Source organism: Carcharodon carcharias, chromosome 20, assembly GCF_017639515.1.
Source record: "Carcharodon carcharias isolate sCarCar2 chromosome 20, sCarCar2.pri, whole genome shotgun sequence".
NCBI lineage: Eukaryota > Metazoa > Chordata > Chondrichthyes > Lamniformes > Lamnidae > Carcharodon > Carcharodon carcharias.
In genome coordinates, this window is record NC_054486.1 from 17,737,151 (window position 1) to 17,757,027 (window position 19,877).

The 19,877-nt window shown below is 45.7% G+C and overlaps 1 protein-coding gene across 6 annotated transcripts in view; it reads left to right on the forward strand.

The window, feature by feature from the left end:
• The window catches only part of slc8a3 (solute carrier family 8 member 3), a 508,557-nt gene extending 490,644 nt beyond the window's left edge, over nucleotides 1-17,913 (forward strand). For 5 of the 6 annotated variants that reach the window (XM_041214562.1, XM_041214563.1, XM_041214564.1 and 2 more), the window contains 2 exons: nucleotides 11,364-11,639; nucleotides 17,537-17,913. In XM_041214562.1, coding sequence (XP_041070496.1) covers nucleotides 11,364-11,639; nucleotides 17,537-17,913 — 653 coding nt within the window. The remainder of the gene's footprint in view (nucleotides 1-11,363; nucleotides 11,640-17,536) is intronic. The other variant, XM_041214565.1, reaches the window with a different exon arrangement.
• Nucleotides 17,914-19,877: the final 1,964 nt, after the last annotated feature.

Genomic DNA, 19,877 nt, shown 5'->3' on the forward strand with positions numbered 1-19,877 from the left:
GTACTTCTTTCCACTTTTCGTCTTAGGGAGGGGTCCTACACAATCAATAATGACCCTGGTATAAGGTTCTTCAAATGCTGGTATTGGGATTGAAGGTGCCATCTTAATCAATGCTTGTGGTTTTCCTATTACCTGTCATGTGTGACAGAATTTGACTACATCCGTATGCAACTATGATAACAACATACTGTCAGGATTATGCACAGGATTAGGATACAGGAATTCTATTCTTGTTATTTGCTATTAGCGAACCTCCTAATGCATCGACTGGTTTTTGCGCTTTTGAGCTAGTTTATGGTCATGAGGTAAGGGGGCCACTGAAATTGATTCATGAGAAATTGGTGGGTCAAGAATTCAGAAACTATTCTCCTAGATTAGGTATCAAATTTCAGGGAAAGATTGAACAGAGTATGTGAGTATCTTTTACTGTGTTTTCCTAATTTCTAAATGTGCTCCCATTGGAATTTCATGAGCAATCCTCAACATTTCACTTCTATCCCGAACTGGGATTAGAATCTGATGCACCTCACTCCAGCTTTTATTTGCTGAGACGTGATCAGGCTTCCATTTTCTGATTAAAATATCACCCTTTAGGTAATAACATACCTAAAAACATTTTGCTTGCTCCAGAGTAAGCTGCCAGATATAACTTCTTTAATTGCAAATCATTTTTCTGTAGCTGCACTAGCCTCCTTGAGTTAAACACTTCAGCTGAATTGCCCTGTAGTCATTACTCCTGAACAATGTTATCAAACACAGTACCAGCTAATTGGATTTCAACACCTTCTTCTTGCCTTTGAACTACCTGCCCTTCTTGTATTTCTTGTTTCAATCTATGAGCCTGTGATCTCATTACCACATAATCTGGAAACAATCAAGGATGCTCTCTCTGTAACACCTCTGTTGAAACCACTTCTACAAGCTGCTCAACTACCATAGGCATCGCCCAAATCTGTGATCCAGCTATATCATTACCTGAAATAAATTGAACCCTTGCAATGGGCAATTTTTCCACTACTCCTACAATAGCTTCACCTGCCTTCCATTTGCTCTTTAAATTTATCTTCCACAATGGGATATGTTTAGCATCTCCCTGAACCCCACTTATTATCACTTGCTCCTGCAATAATCCCTCTAAGCAACTGATGTCATCGTTAAGGATTGACTAGCCCCTATGCCTCTTAAAATGTTAACATCTTTACCTACTGCACCCTGTACACATGGAAAGACTTACCCATCACACACAAAGGGCAGGATTTTAACGCGTCGGCGAGTGGGGGCGGGGAGCAGGGAGCGCATAACGCTTCCACGCAGACGTCACACTGGGCGGGCCTTAATTGGCCTGCCCGCATAAAATGGCGCCAATTGGAAGCGCGCCTATGCGCGCCCACTCTTCAACGTCCCCCCTGACAGGGGAAAAATTCAGCCCACAGCCTTTAAACACTTATGCAACTTGCCCCTCAGAATTCTCTTAGGTAATTGTGAACATATTCCCACTTCTTTACCCATCACTGATTCTTTCTGTTTTACCTGTACACACACCACCGTTTCTTCCTGTACCTGAACCTCAGAACCCACGGTACTTTTATTTCCAGAACTTTTCTGCACCTCAATAATTCCAACAGATTTTCCCAATAATTTCCAACACACTCACTTCATAAACCCCACTTTATTACAATGAAAACACTTCAATTTTCAAATGTCACTCCTACCTTAGCATCTTTCTTTTCATTCTGAGAAATAACTTCCTGGGAATTTCCAGCTACTCTTTCTCTTCCTTGACTACCCACCTTCCTTTCACCCTCCCACTTTCTATCCTTTTCAGATTTAAAGGGCTTACAGCAAAAAAGGTTTTGTTCCAAGCATTAACTAATAATCATCAGCTATCTCTGCTGCTTGTCTTACCATTTGAACCCTCTGTTCCTCCACATGAGTTCTCACTATGGAAGGAATTGAATCTTTAAATTCTTCCAAAAGAATAATAGCTGCATATGTTGTCTCTATTTTTAACACCTACCAGTATCCACCGGTCAAAATTACTTTGTTTTACTCTCTCAAACTCAATATAAATTTGCCCAGGCTGTTTTCTCATATTCCTAAATTTCTGCCTGCATACCTCAGGAACCAACTCATATGCACTCAAAATAGCCTTTTTTCACCACATCATAATTCACTGATACCTCTTCAGATAGCAAAGCATATACCTTATGCGCACTACCCACCAATCTGGATTGCAACAACAGTTTTCCTGTGGCCATTTCATCAGTTTAGCTATCTCTTCAACTGAAATAAAGAATGCTTCAACATCTTTTTAGTCAAACTTGGAAGAGCTTGTACAGATCTAAACATCTCCCCACTGGGTTTTAGGTTAAAGGTTTTTTCATCATCAGAACTCTCCTCAGAATCTGAGATTTTTTTTTAACTTCCAACCTTTTAAGCATGTATTCCCTTTCTCTCTTTCCCTTGCCTCTCTTTTTTACCTTGTCTCTTGCTTCAAATTTCAGTTCCAGCTTCCTTTCTTTCTCCTGCCTTCCTGCTTGCTCTCTTTGAAATGCCCTGTCTCTTTTCTTTGCTTCTAGTTCAGGTTTTTTCAATTCCTCTGCTTGTTCAAGTTCAAGCGTCCTCATTTGTAAATGAAGTCTCACTACCTCCAGCTGTAACTCACTAGTGTCAGGTATCACTTCCAACTGTAGATGCTGTGCTATACCTTTAATTATATCTGCTTTCTTCACCCCTACAAGTAATCCTGATTTTAACTTATCTGCCAACTCTGTTAACTTATTCTTGGTTACTTTTTGTAGCTCAATCAGAGTAATATCTTCTACTCCCAGGCAAGTCTTGACAATTTCCAAAGCCGTCTTGCAGTCTCACCACTTACAAAAAAATTCAGCAACTCCTTAATTCAAAGTGCTTCTCATATTCATAGCCTTAAGATTCACTAATTCCAAACCAAACAAGGAATTACAAGTATTATCCTGCCAAGAGCCTCAATTGTTATGACACAGCAGCTGGTAAAGGCTGAGCTGTTTAAATCCCAGAGAGAAACTTGAACAACTGTCATAACCTATTTTGTCAATTGTTTGAGACACAGCTCTGAATTCAAGAATAAGACCACCGAGCCTCAAGAGGTTTTTTGTATAAAACTAAATTAAACATTTATTAATTTAACATGAAATTAAACACATACACATGTCTACAAATTTACTACCATAATAATTTGTAAACAAGTCCCCAAATTAATCATTCCCAGGTAAATCTTCACAAAGGCAACAGCAACCCATAGACTTTAAACAGCCACCAGACAAAGTACATTTGACCTTAAGAATTCAAAATGAGGTTCTTTGTAATTTGGTTCTTTGCAAACACAGTTGTAGGCTTACAGGCTGGTTAGATCTTAAATCTAACCTCTGCCTTACACACAATCTCCTTTCCCTCTTTATACCTAACTTCCCCTTTGAATGTAAATTTTCCAGGGTATCCTAGGATTTAACATCACATCTACTAACAATAACATTTTCATCCCACTAATTTTATTAGTAATATAAACACATTGCTTGGCATCTCCCAGCTAGATGCAAGATTTTACTCCCACTCCTGAATGCTTTATTCAACAAATGCAAATTTATACTTTACCTTCTATCCTCCATACTGTTTATCCAATTAACATCTCAAACTATTATACTTCAAAGCACCCAGGCTGGCTGGCTTTAACCCAGTTAAGACACACACAGACACACACATAGACACAGACCCCACTACAATTTCAATTTAAAAATAATTTCCAATAACATTATAGACGTTAATATCTCTTCATGACACCGGCCCAGTACAAGTCTGGGCGAGTGTGATATGCAGAAGTCGGGACTTACCCTTAGGGCCTTGCTCGGATTATAGACATCTGAGGAGCTTAAGCTGTTGCAGCCCTACAGCTACTGGACCCTGGAGGAACGCGTGCATCGCATACTGGGTGGATTCTCATGGACTTGGCTCTACCGTGAAGCAGCTCACAGAAAGTGGGAGGTGTCCGTTGATGTCTCGGGTCTGCTTTAGAACATCACGGTCTTGGCCTTGGGCTGCTATGGTTGATCAGTGAGCTGGGGGAGAGGAAGAGCAAGATCTAGCTGTGGGTGGGAGAGGAAGCTGTACCGGAGAGGAGGAATGAAGGTGTCGGAGGGAGGGAATCCAGGGGGAGGAAGTGGTAAGGGTGGATTAAGGACTCTGTGGGAAGGAGGCAATAAGAGTGGAGGACGGGGTAAGGGTAGAGGAGGGGGTAAGGAAGGGGTTGTCCAGGTGAACGTGCAAGTGGGGGGGTCTGTGGAGTCAATGATTACCTCCAGGAGAGTGAACTGATGGTGGGCGTGATAGGAGGGAATGGTGAGTATGAGGGCGCCGAGTGAGCCAGAAGAGTGGGAGGTTGAGGGTGTGGCAGTAGCTGCAGAAGTAATGGTGAGTGTGGTTGGTGGGAACTCGGCAGACACAGAACCTGCAGGTGGGAAGGAGGATATTGGGGAGGTTATTGTGGATGGGGGTGGGATTCTCAGGAAAGGTAGGGAATATTCATGCTCACCTGGACATCTTGGAAAGAAAAGGTTTCTGGTTGGTAGGTGATGGTGGGGAGGTGGAAGGTGATGCCGGTGGGGGGGGGTCAACATTGATGGGGGACAGGACATGGGTGGCTGGGATAGGGGAAAGGATGGGGAGCTGAGAAGAAACCTTGCTTTGACCATGTTTTTCAAATCGAAAGCAAGAGGAGCCTTATGTTGGGCAGCCACAGGTGCTACATGGGAATGCGATCAGTGGGTGGGCGGAGATGCAAGACAGCTCAGATAGAAAACTGAAAGAGAGCCCCAGCAGTCAGCATTGAGGATGCTCGGGACATTGAGATGAGTGTGATGGGGGAAGGATCCATGTGCGTGGGGGAGTGCATGCACGAGGCACCAAAAAGCCCTGCCACACACACACTTCTCCCTGCGGAATCACTTGTGGTCCGGCTGCGTGCAGCTGAACTGCTAGTGGTGGTGGTATACAGTGGGAGGTCTCGCAAAGGCTGTAAATGAAGCTAAAAGGTACCATTACACATTACACAGTGAAAGTGGATATATTTTCAGATTATAAAGTGACAAAATGTGTTCATCGATGCTACCAATTGTGATCTAAAAATTTTTAACTTTTCCAGGCCTACCACTTTTAGGTGCTGCCCTGACATCCGCAGGAGAGGTGGAGACAGCCTGTGCAATGGTTGGATCTGTTGCATCTGGTGACATCAGCATGGGTCCTCTGGAGAGCTGAAGCCTTTGGGGTCCCGGCTTGTTTTGGCTGTCCTCCAGTGGGCCAGTTGCTCACTCTGTAATGACAGAGGATGAGGTTGAGGGGGAGCCACAGACAAAGGGGACTCGAAGGGAGCGGATATTTTCTGAGATTTCCGAGTGGATCACACAGGGGTGTCCGGCTGTTGCTCCTCCTCCCTTTGGCTGCAAGAGGGCCCCGGCCTCACTCCTTGAGGAGAAGGGGCACTTGGAGGGATGTTGAGGTGCCCTGTTTCCCTCTTGCGTTTCCACTGCAGGAACTCATCCATGGCTACCGCGATGGAACGCAGGTCTGTGCACATCTCCACGTTCTGTTGGACCAGACTTTCCATGCCATCCACCATCTTTCCCATGGAGACCTCCATACATGCACATGTGGGCACCACTTCATCAGAGAGCAGGCAGACGCAGCCCTCCGACTCATATGCCACTCTGTTGTGGGCTTACAACAGCTCTGCGTGATGTTCCTCCGTCTTCTGCTGACTCTCCAGGATGAGTTGGAAGGCCAAACCCAGATGGGCCTCACAGATGCCTCTTCCCCAGCTGTCCTCCAAGTGCCAGGGAGCTTGGCTGAACCTGCCTCCTCCTACTTTGGGCAGGTGTCCGTTCGGTGACCACCAGATTGTGAACCTGAGCCTGCTCTAGATCTAGGTCCCATTGAGCTGTGTGTCTCTGTGCTGGTGGAGGGTAAAGGTAAGCGCTGTGATGGGTCTCCCAGGCTGCTTGGGAGGAGAAACATAGAAAATAGGAGCAGCCGTAGGCCATTCGGTCCTTAGAGCCTGCTGTACTATTCAGTATGATCATGGCTGATCCTCTATCTCAAAGCTGTACTCCCACTCTCTCCCCATACCCCTGGACATCTTTAGAGTCCAGGAGGTGTCCTCCTGGCTGGAGGTGAGGACATGGATGGAGCTGAGGGACTGGCTGGCTGAGGGTGTTGGTCACTTGGCAGAGCTCCCTGTGAACCAAAGTAGAGATAATTAGTCCATGGCAACAAAGTCAAAAGCAGGGAGAGAGAGCACTCACAGTTGGGTTGAGGGAGGGATGATGTGGTGCAGGATCCTCATGTGGGTGTTCACTGCTGACCCTCACCGTCACTGCAGGCATGGTCCACATCCTCACCAGCCAGTGTCATGGCACACTGCCCTAAATGAGTGAGGGATCTAATGTGGGGCAATCCAAACCCCCCGTCTGGGACCTCTCCCTGCTGATGTGAGCCAGCTTCTCCTGCATGAAAACAGATGGAGAGAGTGTCAGAGGACACATGGCACTGTGTGGAATGTTTGTGTGGAGAGCGGAGCCATGGACAGGATGAGGATGCGAGCTCCAGAGGGTATGAGCCTAATGGAGATGTGAGGGTGTAGGTGAGAGTTAGTGGTGTTGTCCCTTGAGGCGTGAGACCCCTGTGGATGTGTGATGGGTTGGGGAGTGTGTGAGTCGGGAGTGATGAGGTGGTTGAATTACCCTGGCGGAACGGATGAGACCATTCATCCTCTTCCTGTACTGGATGGTTGACCTCCTCTGTGCTCCAGTGGCACTGACCGCCACTGCCACCACCTCCCAGGCTGGATTGGTGACTCTGGTGGACCTCCTGCAGCCAGAGCGGGGGTACAGGACATTGTGGCGGCCTTCCGCTGCGTCCAGCAGGCGCCCCAGAGAGACGTCACTAAATTTGGGGGCTGCCGTCTGCTTTGGTTTTGGGGCCACCTGTCACCTGGAGCAGTCCTGGTCCGGAGACATGAAGTAGGCAGCCGCTCTGGTGTGTTTGAAGTATGGAGTGAGGAAGTGCTGAGGTCACAGCGTGGCGGGAAGATCTGAGCTCGCCCGCCAGTGAAAACTGACGTGTTCCCTGTGAATGCATCATTAATGAGGCAGGACACACCGGGAGTGGTCCCACTCGCTACCGCACTTGTTGCAATTCTGGGATGACCCTGCCCTGACCCTGCCCTGCTTGGACTTTCACCCTCCTAGTTAACAAGAGCCTGCCCTGCTCCAAATTCACCAAGTCACGTCCACACTTTACCTCTGCCTGATTGAGTTTGTTGATATGAAGAAATGTCTGAGCTGTTTTCCTCACTATTCATCGCAGTTTTAAGCGAAGAAAACATTCAATAGGCTGGAAAAATTGTTCCTTTTCCACATTTTCTACCAGTTCAAAAAGCAAGCCTCCTTATCGATTTCTATTTTGAACTTGTCATATTGAGGCTTTAACTATGTTGCCTTGAGTCATCGCTGCCAGTTTAACTTTTCTTCTGTCAAACGACTAAAATACAAGCTACAATATAAAAAACAGCTGCTTCTCGTGTACAGCAGTGTCTTGGTTATGGTACTGAACGTAAAACCTAGTATGAATGGCACCATGGTAAATTTAAAATTGAATTTAGTAAAGTCGGTGATTTGTGGATTGGCATGTTACCATGGAGATGGCTGAGGGTGGTGTTCTTTCTTCTTCTTCCGTACCCATGGTAACTTTTTCAAAGTATATTTTATATATCGGTAGTTTTGTTTCTACTGGTGGCACACATCCGCACATTAAGTTGACATTGGTGCACACAACCAAATTCATTCTGCACACGGATGGAAGAAAGTGGGGGGATTGGTTGCTGAGATGAGGGGGTTGTCCTACGATGAGAAACTGGGTAAATTGGGTTTATATTCTCTGGAGCTTAAAAGAATGAGAGGGGATCTCATTGAAGCAAACAATATTTTGACAGGGTGAACACTTCCCCTGGCTGGGAAATCTAGAACACCAGGGGCAAAACTTTTTGCTCGGCGGGTGGGTGCTCGAGGGTAAAATGACGTACGTTGATATCGGCCGAGCATCAGTCGTGCAATATTTCAGTCAGTGGGCGTGTGTGAGAATTGGCAGCGTGCCCACCGACAATTGAAACGCCTGTGAAGGCCATTGAAGTATCAGCTGACTGACATTTTTCGCTGCAGGCGAAAAGGCCAAGGGGCCTTTGCACTTTTTAGGAAACCTCATCCACGGGTGGGATGAGGTTTCCTAAAGCAAATAAAAATAAAATTAAAAGTTAAAGCTCTAATTAATAACACGACAGAGTCATATTGAGGCTTTAACTATGTTGCCTTGAGTCATCGCTGCCCATTTAACTTTTCTTCTGTCAAATGACTAAAATACAAGCTACAATATCAAAAATGAACAGCTTCTTCTTGTGTACAGCAGTGTCTTGGTTGTGGTACTGAACGTAAAACCTATAGGTTGTGAGTTCAAATGTCACCATGGACAGAATCACATGAGCGGGGACATGTTTTATAAGATTTTTAATTTCTTTATTATTTTTCTTTAAAACTCTTCCTCCCCTTGAGGCAGCTCTGAGCCTCAGGGAAATTATGAAGCATGCTCTCACCCGCGTGCACCAAGTTTTCGCTCGCCCTCCTTCCCTCACCCGCACAAGTAGCGCTGAGCGCTGCTGCTCACGTTTCACGCTGGCCAGGCCTTAGTTGGCCCACCAGCGTGAAATCGCCTTCCAGTCTTGATCGCGGGCGGCGGGCAGCTTCCTGACTGCCCCTCGCCGAACCCGCCTGACAAGGGCAAGATTCTGCCCCAGGGCACAGCCTCAGGGTAAGGGGCCGATCATTTAGGACTGAAAAAACAAGAAATTTCTTCACTCAAAGGGTTGTGAATCTTTGGAATTTTCTACCCCAGGGGGTTGTGGATGCTTCATTGTTGAATATATTTAAGGCAGAGATTAACAGATTTTAGGTCTCTCAGCGAATCAAGGGATATGGGGAGCGGGTGTGTTGTAGGGTGGCCAAGCTGTCCTATTAATAATAAAGTTGATCTGCATACAGTTCTTGGGTAGAAACATTAAGTTTACTTACAATATTCTCAGCAGCAACTACACGTGTGCTCTCAACTCCAACTCTATCTCCACACTGACTCCTGAGGTAGCCCGCGCTGCTCTCCTATTGGCTACTACAGATCATGTGATCTTGCCTAACAAGTATTATTCTTAAAGGTACATTACACACTAAGTAAAACCATAATTACCAGAGGACAGGAAACTGGAGCTGAGGCTGCAGATCAGCCATGATCGTATTCAATGGCTGAGCAGTCTCGACCGACCTTATGGCCTACTCCTGCTCCTATATCTTATGTTCTTCTGTTCTGCTGCCTACTGGCGAGAAAACCACATTGCTTCAGCTGCAATGAATTACTATTGATGCGCAGTGGTGAAGGTGGCATCCGTTTTCTCACTCGGCAAGATTCCACAAGCAGCATTTTGGGTAATTAACAGGGCTGATTTTCTCCTGCTTTCCCATCGGGCTGTGCCTACTTTCCAGGCTCAAAGCAGAGGGAGGAGGAGCAGGGTGCGGCTGCCCGAGGAACAAACGACCAGATGTTTAGCAAATGCATGACATGGAAAATTATGTCACTACACCTCCCTTGCCATTTTTCTATGGCTTCCTCAAGATTGAATCGGAACCACTGCAACACCCTCCCTCCCCCCTGCCCCTGACCCCACCACCCCCGACGCGCCACACCAGTAACCATAGCATTTGAGGCCCGGGGCGGGGTTTTCTCCCCGTCGGGGGAGTTTTGCGGGGAAGGGCGCGCAGCCGAACAGCGCCCCCCCCAATCGGCTGGGCGCCGCCATTTTATGTGGGCGGGCCAAAGAGCGCAGAAGTCTCCCTGAGGCACAGACGTGCCTCAGGGAGGTTACTTTCACTGATAAACATTGAATAAAGGTAAGGAAAAAATTTAAGGACATGTCCCCTCATGTGAAACTGTCACATGAGCTGGGAACCGTCCATTAATTTTATTAAAAATTTTTCAAACGCTTTAAAAACGTCCATGAAACCTCATCCCGCCTGTGGAAAACGCGAAGGCTGCCTGGACTCTTGGCCTGCCCGCCAACCTTAAGGTTGGTTGGGCAGCTCAGCTAATTGCTTCATTGACCTTGTAAACGGCCTTTGACAGTTCGGCGGGTGCACAGCCGACTCAGCTGTGTGCCCGCCGAACCGAAAACCTAAATGACGCACGGTGACGCACTGCCTGCCATCACCGCACGTTGTTTTACGCCTCAGTAAACGGGCCCTGCCCCAGCTCGCCGAGCTGAAGATCCTACCCCCGGTGTCCTTCAGGGCCCAATCTGCGTAGTTAATGAAGGACCCTCACCAGATTAGGTGGGTGTCCATGCAGCCTGCTCAGAAGAGCAGGTCAAAATAGAGGACCATGGGGGTGCAATAAGTGTGTAATACAGTACTTGGTTCTCTGACAGCCAGATTCAGCAAGGTTACTACATACTGCTTTGTAAAGAATTTCTCACTGCGTTGACTAAAGGAGCCTCTGGACAGTGTGACACCTTTTCTGTTTATGTTGCTCTCGTTATTTGTTGGAGAAAATGTTATACACCTTGAATGAAGTCCACATTCGGATGCAGTGACAATTTTAGTAAATGATGATCCAGTGACAGATGTTCACTGACACCTTTGCAACAGCTGGAGCATTGAGACTGCCCCGGAAGCTGCCTGATGGCAGGATAAAAGCCACAAAAGAAATAAAAAGTTCTGAAGACATTTCTTAAGAAATATGAGCTTGCGTTTTCTTTCTGCTTAAGACTCCTTCACATTTCTCGGGATAGTGACTCTTCCACAGGTTCTGACAGCAATCTGCTTTCTCACCAATTGATTGTTGACGTATCCATATATCCATTCACATATCCATATGTGAATCTGGTTAGTGAGGGTCATATGGCTATTCAACTGCAGAGGTCATCACTGGCCTTTACATCTACATAGCTATACCTTGCAGCAAGGGGGTCACTTATTGATGGTGCTGTACTTTAGTCAAGGGAAGTTGAGGTTATTTATTGGCACCTGTACTGTCTTCCTCACTGAGTGCAGCTCAGTAGAATTGGTGGATCAAAATTACAATCTTCCTGGTCCTCATGACTCAGTTCTTCACTATGAAGGGGGAATGCTTACATCTTCATGGCTGCACGGGTTTTATTTAAATGACCCTGAGTGGTTGACCTGCTTGTGTCCCATGTGATTTCCTGCTGACTTAACGTGATCTCTCTGTGATTTATCCAGCAGGCGATGAAGAGGATGAAGACACGGGAGAGGAACGGCTGCCTTCATGTTTTGACTACGTGATGCATTTTCTGACCGTCTTCTGGAAGGTCCTGTTTGCCTGTGTGCCTCCCACTGAATACTGGAATGGATGGGCCTGCTTTGTTACGTCCATTATCATCATTGGCCTCCTAACAGCCGTCATTGGTGACCTGGCCTCTCACTTTGGCTGCACGATTGGCCTGAAGGATTCAGTCACAGCTGTGGTATTTGTAGCTCTTGGCACTTCGGTACCAGGTAAATGAACATAAGGACCCCCCCAAAAAAAAACCTGAACGCTACTCACTCCCTGTTTGTAAAATTTAAAAAAAAAAAATTAATTCTATTAAAATTGCTGGACAATTTTCATGTTAACTTAAAGAACTTCAACTCGGGCGAAATTGATATGTTTAAAGCAGATGCTGGAAATCTGAAATAAAAACAGAAAATGCTGGAAAAACTCAGCAGGTCTGGCAGCGTCTGTGGAGAGAGAAACAGAGTTGACGTCTTGAGTCCGCATGACTCTTCCTCAGAGCTCTGAAGAACTCGAAACGTCAACTCTGTTTCTCTCTCCACAGACACTGCCAGACCTGCTGAGTTTTTTTTTTGCCCAGGATCTTCAGCATTTACGTGTTATCTTATTGAAATTTCTCCAAACGCTTCGGCTGCAATGAATTACTTTTGGAAGTGCAGCGAGTGTTGTTAAGACAGCAGCCATTTTTTGCACTCAACAGGAGTGTGGCTGCCTGAGCAATAGACAACCGGATGTTCAGCAAATAAAGGATATGGAAAGTCATGTCACAACACCTCCCTTTCCATTTTCTATGGTTTCCTCGTGATTGAAGCAGAAGCACTGCAACACCCACCGAAAGTGGGCCTCAGAGGTTGCATTAGGCCTCTTACCCCTTACCCTCCCCCCCCCCAACCCCCCCCACCTCTAGCACAACCACCACACCCTCAGGCTGGAAGACGGCGGACAGCTGAGGACCAGCGGATCACTGGGGGCACAATCCCAATGTAGTAGCCAGGATCATGGGCCAATACATCATTGACAATACAGCACAGCACTCCCTCAGTACTTAGAATTGTCAACTCTGGCCGGGCACGCTCCAGGAGATGTCGGTGGAAGTGATGTCATGGAAAGCCAATAGTGTGCGCGAGCGGGTTCCAGGTTTATGAGTTGATGAACAGAGATATATAAATACAAAATCGCACCTCATCTCCCCTTACTGCTGTTATTGTGCAATAATTGTGGTCGGGGGGATGGTGAGGAAGGGTGGGAGAGATTCTGGAAATATCTGCAACAAGAAAACCTCAACCTCGACAGAGCTGCTTCTTACCGTCTGACACAGCCAAAAATCAACTGGGATTGGAATCGTGCAAAGGGACAAGAGGGGGTGAGAGATCCTGGAATATGTTCAGGATCATTTTCTGCAGCAGTATGTTTCCGGTCCAACGAGAGAGCAGGTACTGTTGGTCCTGGTTCCGAGGAATGAGTTGGGCCAACTGGATCAAATATAGTGGGAGGATGTTTAGGGGACAGTGACCATTGTGTCATAAGGTTCAGGTTAATCATGGAAAAGGACAGGAAGCAATCCAGAGCAGGGATAATTAATTGGGGGAAAGCCAACTTCGATGGGATGGGAATGCATCTGAGTCATGTGAGCTGGAATCAAATATTGGCGGAGAAGACAGTAGCTGAACAATGGGCTACTTTCGGAGAAAAAATATTGCAAGCAATGTCAAGGTATGTTCCCTTGAAGGGGAAAGTTAGGATAAAATGTATCCAGAGCACCCTGGATGACGGGAGAGATAGAAGTAAAGATGAAAAGGAAGAAGTGCAGTTTCAACAAGTGTCCAGGAGAAAATACAATGGAGAATCAGGCTGAATATAGAAGGACCAGAGGGGAAGTGAAGAAACTAATAAGAAAAGCGAGGACAGAGCACGAAAAGAGGCTGGCACCGAACATAAAAGTGAATCCCAACGTTTTCTATAACGTAATGGATTGGAGGGGGGTTAATTTAAACAGCCCTGATTTCTCCTCTCACTACTCGTCCCTAAACAGAAAGGTGTTTTTGGTTTTTGATTTCCCCCTTCATAAGTGATGGTGTATTTTCCCCAACCTGTCAGTTTTGGAGTTATCCAATCCTTTATTAATAACCCCACAGGAAATTCGAGATAAGGTAAAATAAAAGGGATAGTTTACAGAAACGCACACAATGCAGGAAGGGGTTTTGCAACATCTGCCCCTTTTTGCATTCATGGAACAAAAGAAGGATAAGGGAAATAAAGGGGTTCAGGGCAAAGACCACAATAAAAGTAAGAATTATGGTTTCACATGAATCCAGAGTCAGAACCAAAAGTCCAGTGGCGTATACCTTCAGAGCTTAGCAGGCTGAAGCTGTTGCAGGGTGATTCGACTTTCCAGAAGCGAGGACTTGCACAATGGGAGAAGGCACGTAGAGCTGAATTAGCCTTGAAGGCATGGATACAGATGCTCCAAGATTCCAGAAGTTCACAGTGTAGCTGTGGGCGAGGCCATTGACCTGGAGCTCTTTCTGCTGCTACCTGTTAGGTGATAAAAGGTTAGACAGAGGCAGGCTGCACGCCTGGATTCATGCTTCTTTTCTGAGGTCCAACAGGGACTGAGGATAAAATTCAAGAGCTGTATGATTAAATGAATTCAAAAAGCTCAAGTCTTGATCATGTGACTGGGTGGTTTTGGGTCGAGCTATTCAGCTAACAAGGTGCCTGATTGAAACCTATTGTATTTTAGAGCAGTTAACAGTGGGGCCATTAGCACGACATTGGAGATTAGAGTCACAAATCGCTCTACCTTTGCCCGTAGCTGACTGGTGCAGACTTATCGTCTACAAATCCTTTGTGTTGGCTTGGCTGGAATGTTTATACAATACAAGTAACATTCCAGGAAGATGAGGTAGCCTTTGTCCATTAGAACTGCTTAGAATCTTCCAGAAACCAGGATGGGATCAGTTGCAGTCATTTTATCAAGACCAGCCAGACCAGGAACATGGAAATGCCTGAGCAGGTTGCCCCTATGAGATAGGGATCCACATTTGGGATAGATGGGAGTTCCAACACAAACAAGTTCCTCTGGAAAATCGGCAGAGGCTGGGATCATTATTCCTCCTTCAGCCAACACCATTGCACATACATGAACCTCTCCTTCATTCACATCACCATAACTGGTCAAGCCTTCTGACTCCTACCCTGGAATTCCCTTCTTTGTGTCTCTACCTCTCCCCTGTGCTTGAAAAAGCTCCTCAAAACCCATCCCTTCAACCAAATTTTAGGTCACTCCTCCTAACCTCTCACTCTCTGGTCTCCATATGCCTATCCATGAAGTGTCTTAGTATATTCTTCACAGGAATGGCACACTATATAACAGTGGCAAGGTTATGCTATATAAAACAGAATGCACGATCAGAGCAACTGAGCAACTGCAGCTGAATAAATTCAATTCTGTTCTGTCAAATCAACAAAATGAGTCGGGCAAAGTGGTCACACTCAGTGGACGTTTTGCTATACACAAAAATGGAATGGTGCCGATTTTCACCTCCTGGTACAGTGCCTGGCCAGACAGAGATGTACAAATGAAGCAAGCAAGGAGATGGTGGCATAGTGGTAATGTCAGTGGATTAGTAATCCAGAGGCCCAGGCTAATGTCCTAGACACACGGGACGGAATTTCACAGCTGCTCATGCTGGCGGCACTCCCGTTCACGCTGAAGTCAATAGAATTTTGAATGATTCGCTGTATTTTCGAGCCCTGCACCCCCCCCCCCCCCCCCAACACTGCGCCAGGGCTGTAAAATTCCACCCATGGGTTCAAATCTCACCACGGCAGCTAATGGAATTTAAATTCAATTAATAAAAATCTAGAATTGAAGGCTCATCTCAGCAATGGTGACCATTTGTTGATTGTTGTAAAATCCATCTGGTTCAATAATTTCCTTTAGGGAAGGAAATCTGCCCTCCTTACCTGGTCTGGCCTACAGTAGGAATGTTATGCTACATAAAACAGAAAAGCACTATCAGAGCAACTGAGGAACTGTGGCTGAATAACTCCAATTCTGTTCTGTCCAGACCCACATCAGTGCGGTTGGCACTTAACTGTCCTCTGAAATGGCCGAGCAAGATATTCAGTTCAAGGGCAATTAGGGATGGGCAATAAATACTGCCCTTGTCAGTGACACTCACGTCCCATGAAAGGATAAATAAAAGAAGCAGGTACTTCCCTGTCTCCCACCTCAGTACTAGAATTGTTTGTTTGTGGGGTACCTCAGGCATGTCCGCTCAGATAATGTGACCCAGTGACTGGACCACAGATACCTGCTGACCAGAGAGGGTCCAGGGAGATCCCGGAGATGGGCAAAGAGTTTCAGGTGGGGATATTTATACAAGGTTCTGATATCCGGAGTCCAACATGCACTTTGACTACACCACTCCCATCTCGCACCAGGGAATGGGATGTAGGAATCTCCATTCTTTAATGCATTTTCATTAGACCTAGATGTAACTTGGAGAAATCTTCTGTAGCTCATGCATAGAGACTGCTGCCATAATCTTGCAATTTGCATTTCACACCTTAATGCCTCAGTAATGTTTCCATTCAGCCAGGAGGTTCCCAGATTGTTTGTGGTAGGAGTATCTGGTACTGGTCTCAATTTGTATCCCTTAGAAATTCTAGGTTGCCTGAAGCTCTGTCCATAGTGATAAAATAATGCTGTAGTCCAAGAAATGGCAACTCCAGACCTATTCTGTTACCCAGTAGATGAGGCAATGTAATATTAGAGTCTCTCAGGTTTCAGAATTGCTGAATGGTAGCTTTAGTACCTCGTCCACCAGCCAAAGGTTTAGGTCTTAGCTCCTTATACCAAACAAAGTCTGGGTATTATACCAGAGACTGGGTTGGTAAACATCGTCCCAAGTACAGAAGTGAGCAGGAAGGCCCTACAGCTAATCTCTGCTAACTCTTGTAGTCAAGCTCATGGGGCAACAACAGCCCATTCTGATAGTCCAGGTTCCGATGGTTCAGGTGGATATATGGGCAGGGCCTTTATTGCAAGGGGGATGGAGTATAAAAGTAGGGAGGTCTTGCTACATCTGTACAGGGCATTGGTGAGACCACACCAAGAGTGTGCACAGTTTTGGCCACCTTACTAAAAGAAGGACATACTTGTATTGGAAACAGTTCAGAGAAGGTTGATGAGTCTGATTCCTGGGATGAAGGTGTTTTTCCTATAAGGAAACATTGATCAGGTTAGACCTACATGCATTGGAGTTTAGAAGAACGAGAGGTGATCTTGATGAAACATATAAGATTCTGAGGGGACTTGACAGTGTAGATGCTGTGGGGATGGTTCCTCATGGGGAAATCTGGAACTGGAGGCATCGTTTAAAAATGAGGGGCCTCCCGTTTAAGTCAGAGCTGAAGAGGAATTCCTTCTCTGAATTTCATTAAACCTTTGGAATTCTCTCCCACAGAGAGCACTGGATGCTGGGTCATTGAATATATTCAAGGTTGAATTAGACAGATTTTTGATTGACACGGGAATTAAAGGTTATTGGGGAGAGGCCATTAAGCCCACAATCAGACCAGCCATGATCCCGTTGAGCAGGTTCGATGGAACGAATGGCCTACTCCTGCTCCCATTTCTAATGATCTTAGAAGCCAGCTAGGGTTCCCACTCCTGATCGCTGTCCCATGACTCCTGCTGTAAGGTGCAAGGGTGACAGGTGAGGACATGGTTGACTTGGCTGTATTGCCCCTGGGTAGGGAAATAGGTTGTTGACATTCTTAGGCAAAAGCATGAGGAATGAACATTTCAGCATAGCATTGGATTACAGAGAAAAAATAAACAGTAAAACTTGGGAAATGATTGGTGCTGGTCCAAACTGGTCTTGTATAGCTTAAAATGGAACTCCAGTTCAGACCAGGACCAGTCATTTCCAAGTTATATGTAACAGCATAACATAAGACATTTGGATGAAGGGAGTTGGAATGGGAAGCAAGGTGAGTAACTCAATTCCAATCACTTTTTGGGTGGCTTATTTCTGCTGCTGCAGGGAATGGTACGGAAGTTTTTGCCCCATTGTTGTCCTAATCTGCTGTGCCTCTTGTTCTTTTACAGATACCTTTGCCAGCAAAGTGGCAGCCGTCCAGGACCACTATGCCGACGCCTCCATTGGAAATGTCACTGGAAGCAATGCAGTCAATGTTTTCCTGGGCATTGGATTGGCATGGTCCGTTGCTGCCATCTACTGGGCGTCCCAGGGCAAGGAGTTCCACGTCGATGCAGGCACTTTGGCGTTCTCTGTCACTCTCTTCACCATCTTCGCTTTCGTCAGCATCAGCATCCTGCTGTACAGGAGGCGGCCGCACATCGGGGGAGAGCTCGGTGGCCCGTGGGGACCTCGCGTTGTCACCGCCATGTTATTTGGAGGATTGTGGTTACTGTACATTCTGTTTTCTTGTTTGGAAGCCTACTGCTACATCAAGGGGTTCTAAAGCAAAGGAGACCCCTCTGCTAGCCCCAAAGAGACACGTCACTTGAATCTCTTCGAACACAATGCAATACTTGCCAACAATATTCCACTCTTTAAGGAAAAAACATTGGAGATGGTCCCATTGAAGAGGGCAGCATACACCCTACAAATATTTTAAAAAAAAACCACAAGACATTTTGTAGAGGACTGTCCTGTATCTTCATCAATCACTCCTGAGCTTTCTTGCCTTACAGAAGGGTTTTTACTAAACGACAAAGGGGTGTGGGTGTGGGTGGGGGTGGGAGGGAGGTATTTGGATGCTGTTGGGTCATTTGAACTGAGTTGGATGAAGGTTTGTCTAAACGAAGAGTCAACTAAGGAGAACAAAATAGCGCTGGCAACTGCCCTTCTTAAATGGAAAAGTCTGCAGCGTGTCCAAAGCAATTATTATGCCCAGTCCTTGCTGCTGAGAAGTAATCCACTCAGAAGAATAAATAAAATAATGTTTCATTGAAGGAACTGGACAACAATGTTTAGACACAGCATGACTGGCAGTAGAAAACCTGCCTGTTGCAAAGACTCCCTTTAATATGATTATGTGTCCTGTAACTTTTGAAAACCAGTTTTTACGTGTCGATAACATATTGGGAATCTTGCTCGTGTAGTCACAAATGAAAAGAATTGAAGCATTTGTGGGGAAGGGGTGTTCCGGCTAAAGGTCAACTCAACTCTCTTCAGAATACTTGTCCAGTTCTTTTTGGATGGCGAGTTTAACAAAAACCAGTGCCAAGGATTTCAATATAAATGCTGTCGTGCCACTTTTAACACATCCGTGCACGAACATAAAGGGAAATGCCATTCAGAGTCTTAAAAGTATTGCTTCCGGAAGTTGCATAAATAATGGGTCTTAAACGTGGGAACAGGAGTAGGCCATTCAGCCCCTCAAGATGTTGTCATTCAAAGTAATTATGGCTGATCTACGACTTTATTTGAAATGATAGCAAGATTGTTAGGGGGTGGAGGAGTGTGTGTGGTTATGGGGTGGCAAAACTGGTGGGGCTATTGGGACAGTATCTCCTCCGGGCACACAGCAGATGTTACAGTGACATATGGTCTATAGAGCCAGACTATGAGTGAACAATCCTATGACTTCCGGGAGAAACATTGCAAAGATGTGTGGAAACATATCTATTTTGAATTGTTTATATATATCACATAAGCAGTCATTTTCTACGTAACAGAACATACAGTTGCCTGGTTGAATGGGCTGCAGTTTCCACAGTTTAAACAGGGCATAAAATAAAGACGTTGAATGCATCTGTTGTAGGGCGGCCGAGTTGTGTTATTAATGATAGAGCTGATCTGCAGACACTTCTTGGGTGGAAACGCTAAGTTTATTTACAATATACTCAGCGTGTGCTTTCAACCCCAACACTATCTCTATGCTGACTGCCGAGGTAGCCAACACTACTCTCCTATTGGTTACCACATATCATGTGATCATGCCTAACAAGTATTACTCTTAAAGGTACATTACACAATTAAGTAAAACTATAATTACAACATTCCTTTCCCTTTAACTTGGCTATACATATATTTACAAGTACATATTTTTCAAGATAACATAATATTTATATTGGGTAAGGAATTTACAAGTTCAGTCTTTCAGGTGGTTTCCTGGTACGTGTGGAGTGTCGCAGCTCCACAGCTTCAGATTCTTTGTCAGGAACCTCCTTTTCCAGAGTTGCCTGAACATCAGGTGCTTCGGTGGGCACTTGCAGTTCTGTATCCTCAACACTTACAGGAATATCAGACATGTCAGTCCTGGGTTGAGTATCCTCAACAGGAAACGCAGACCCGGTCATGATCACTGGTGGAACCATATCTTGATTTGTCTCTCTCTTCCTTAAATGGTCCACATGTTTACAGATGATCCGGCCTTCCACCGCCACGTGATAAGATAGAGATCCAGTCACCATGCTTATT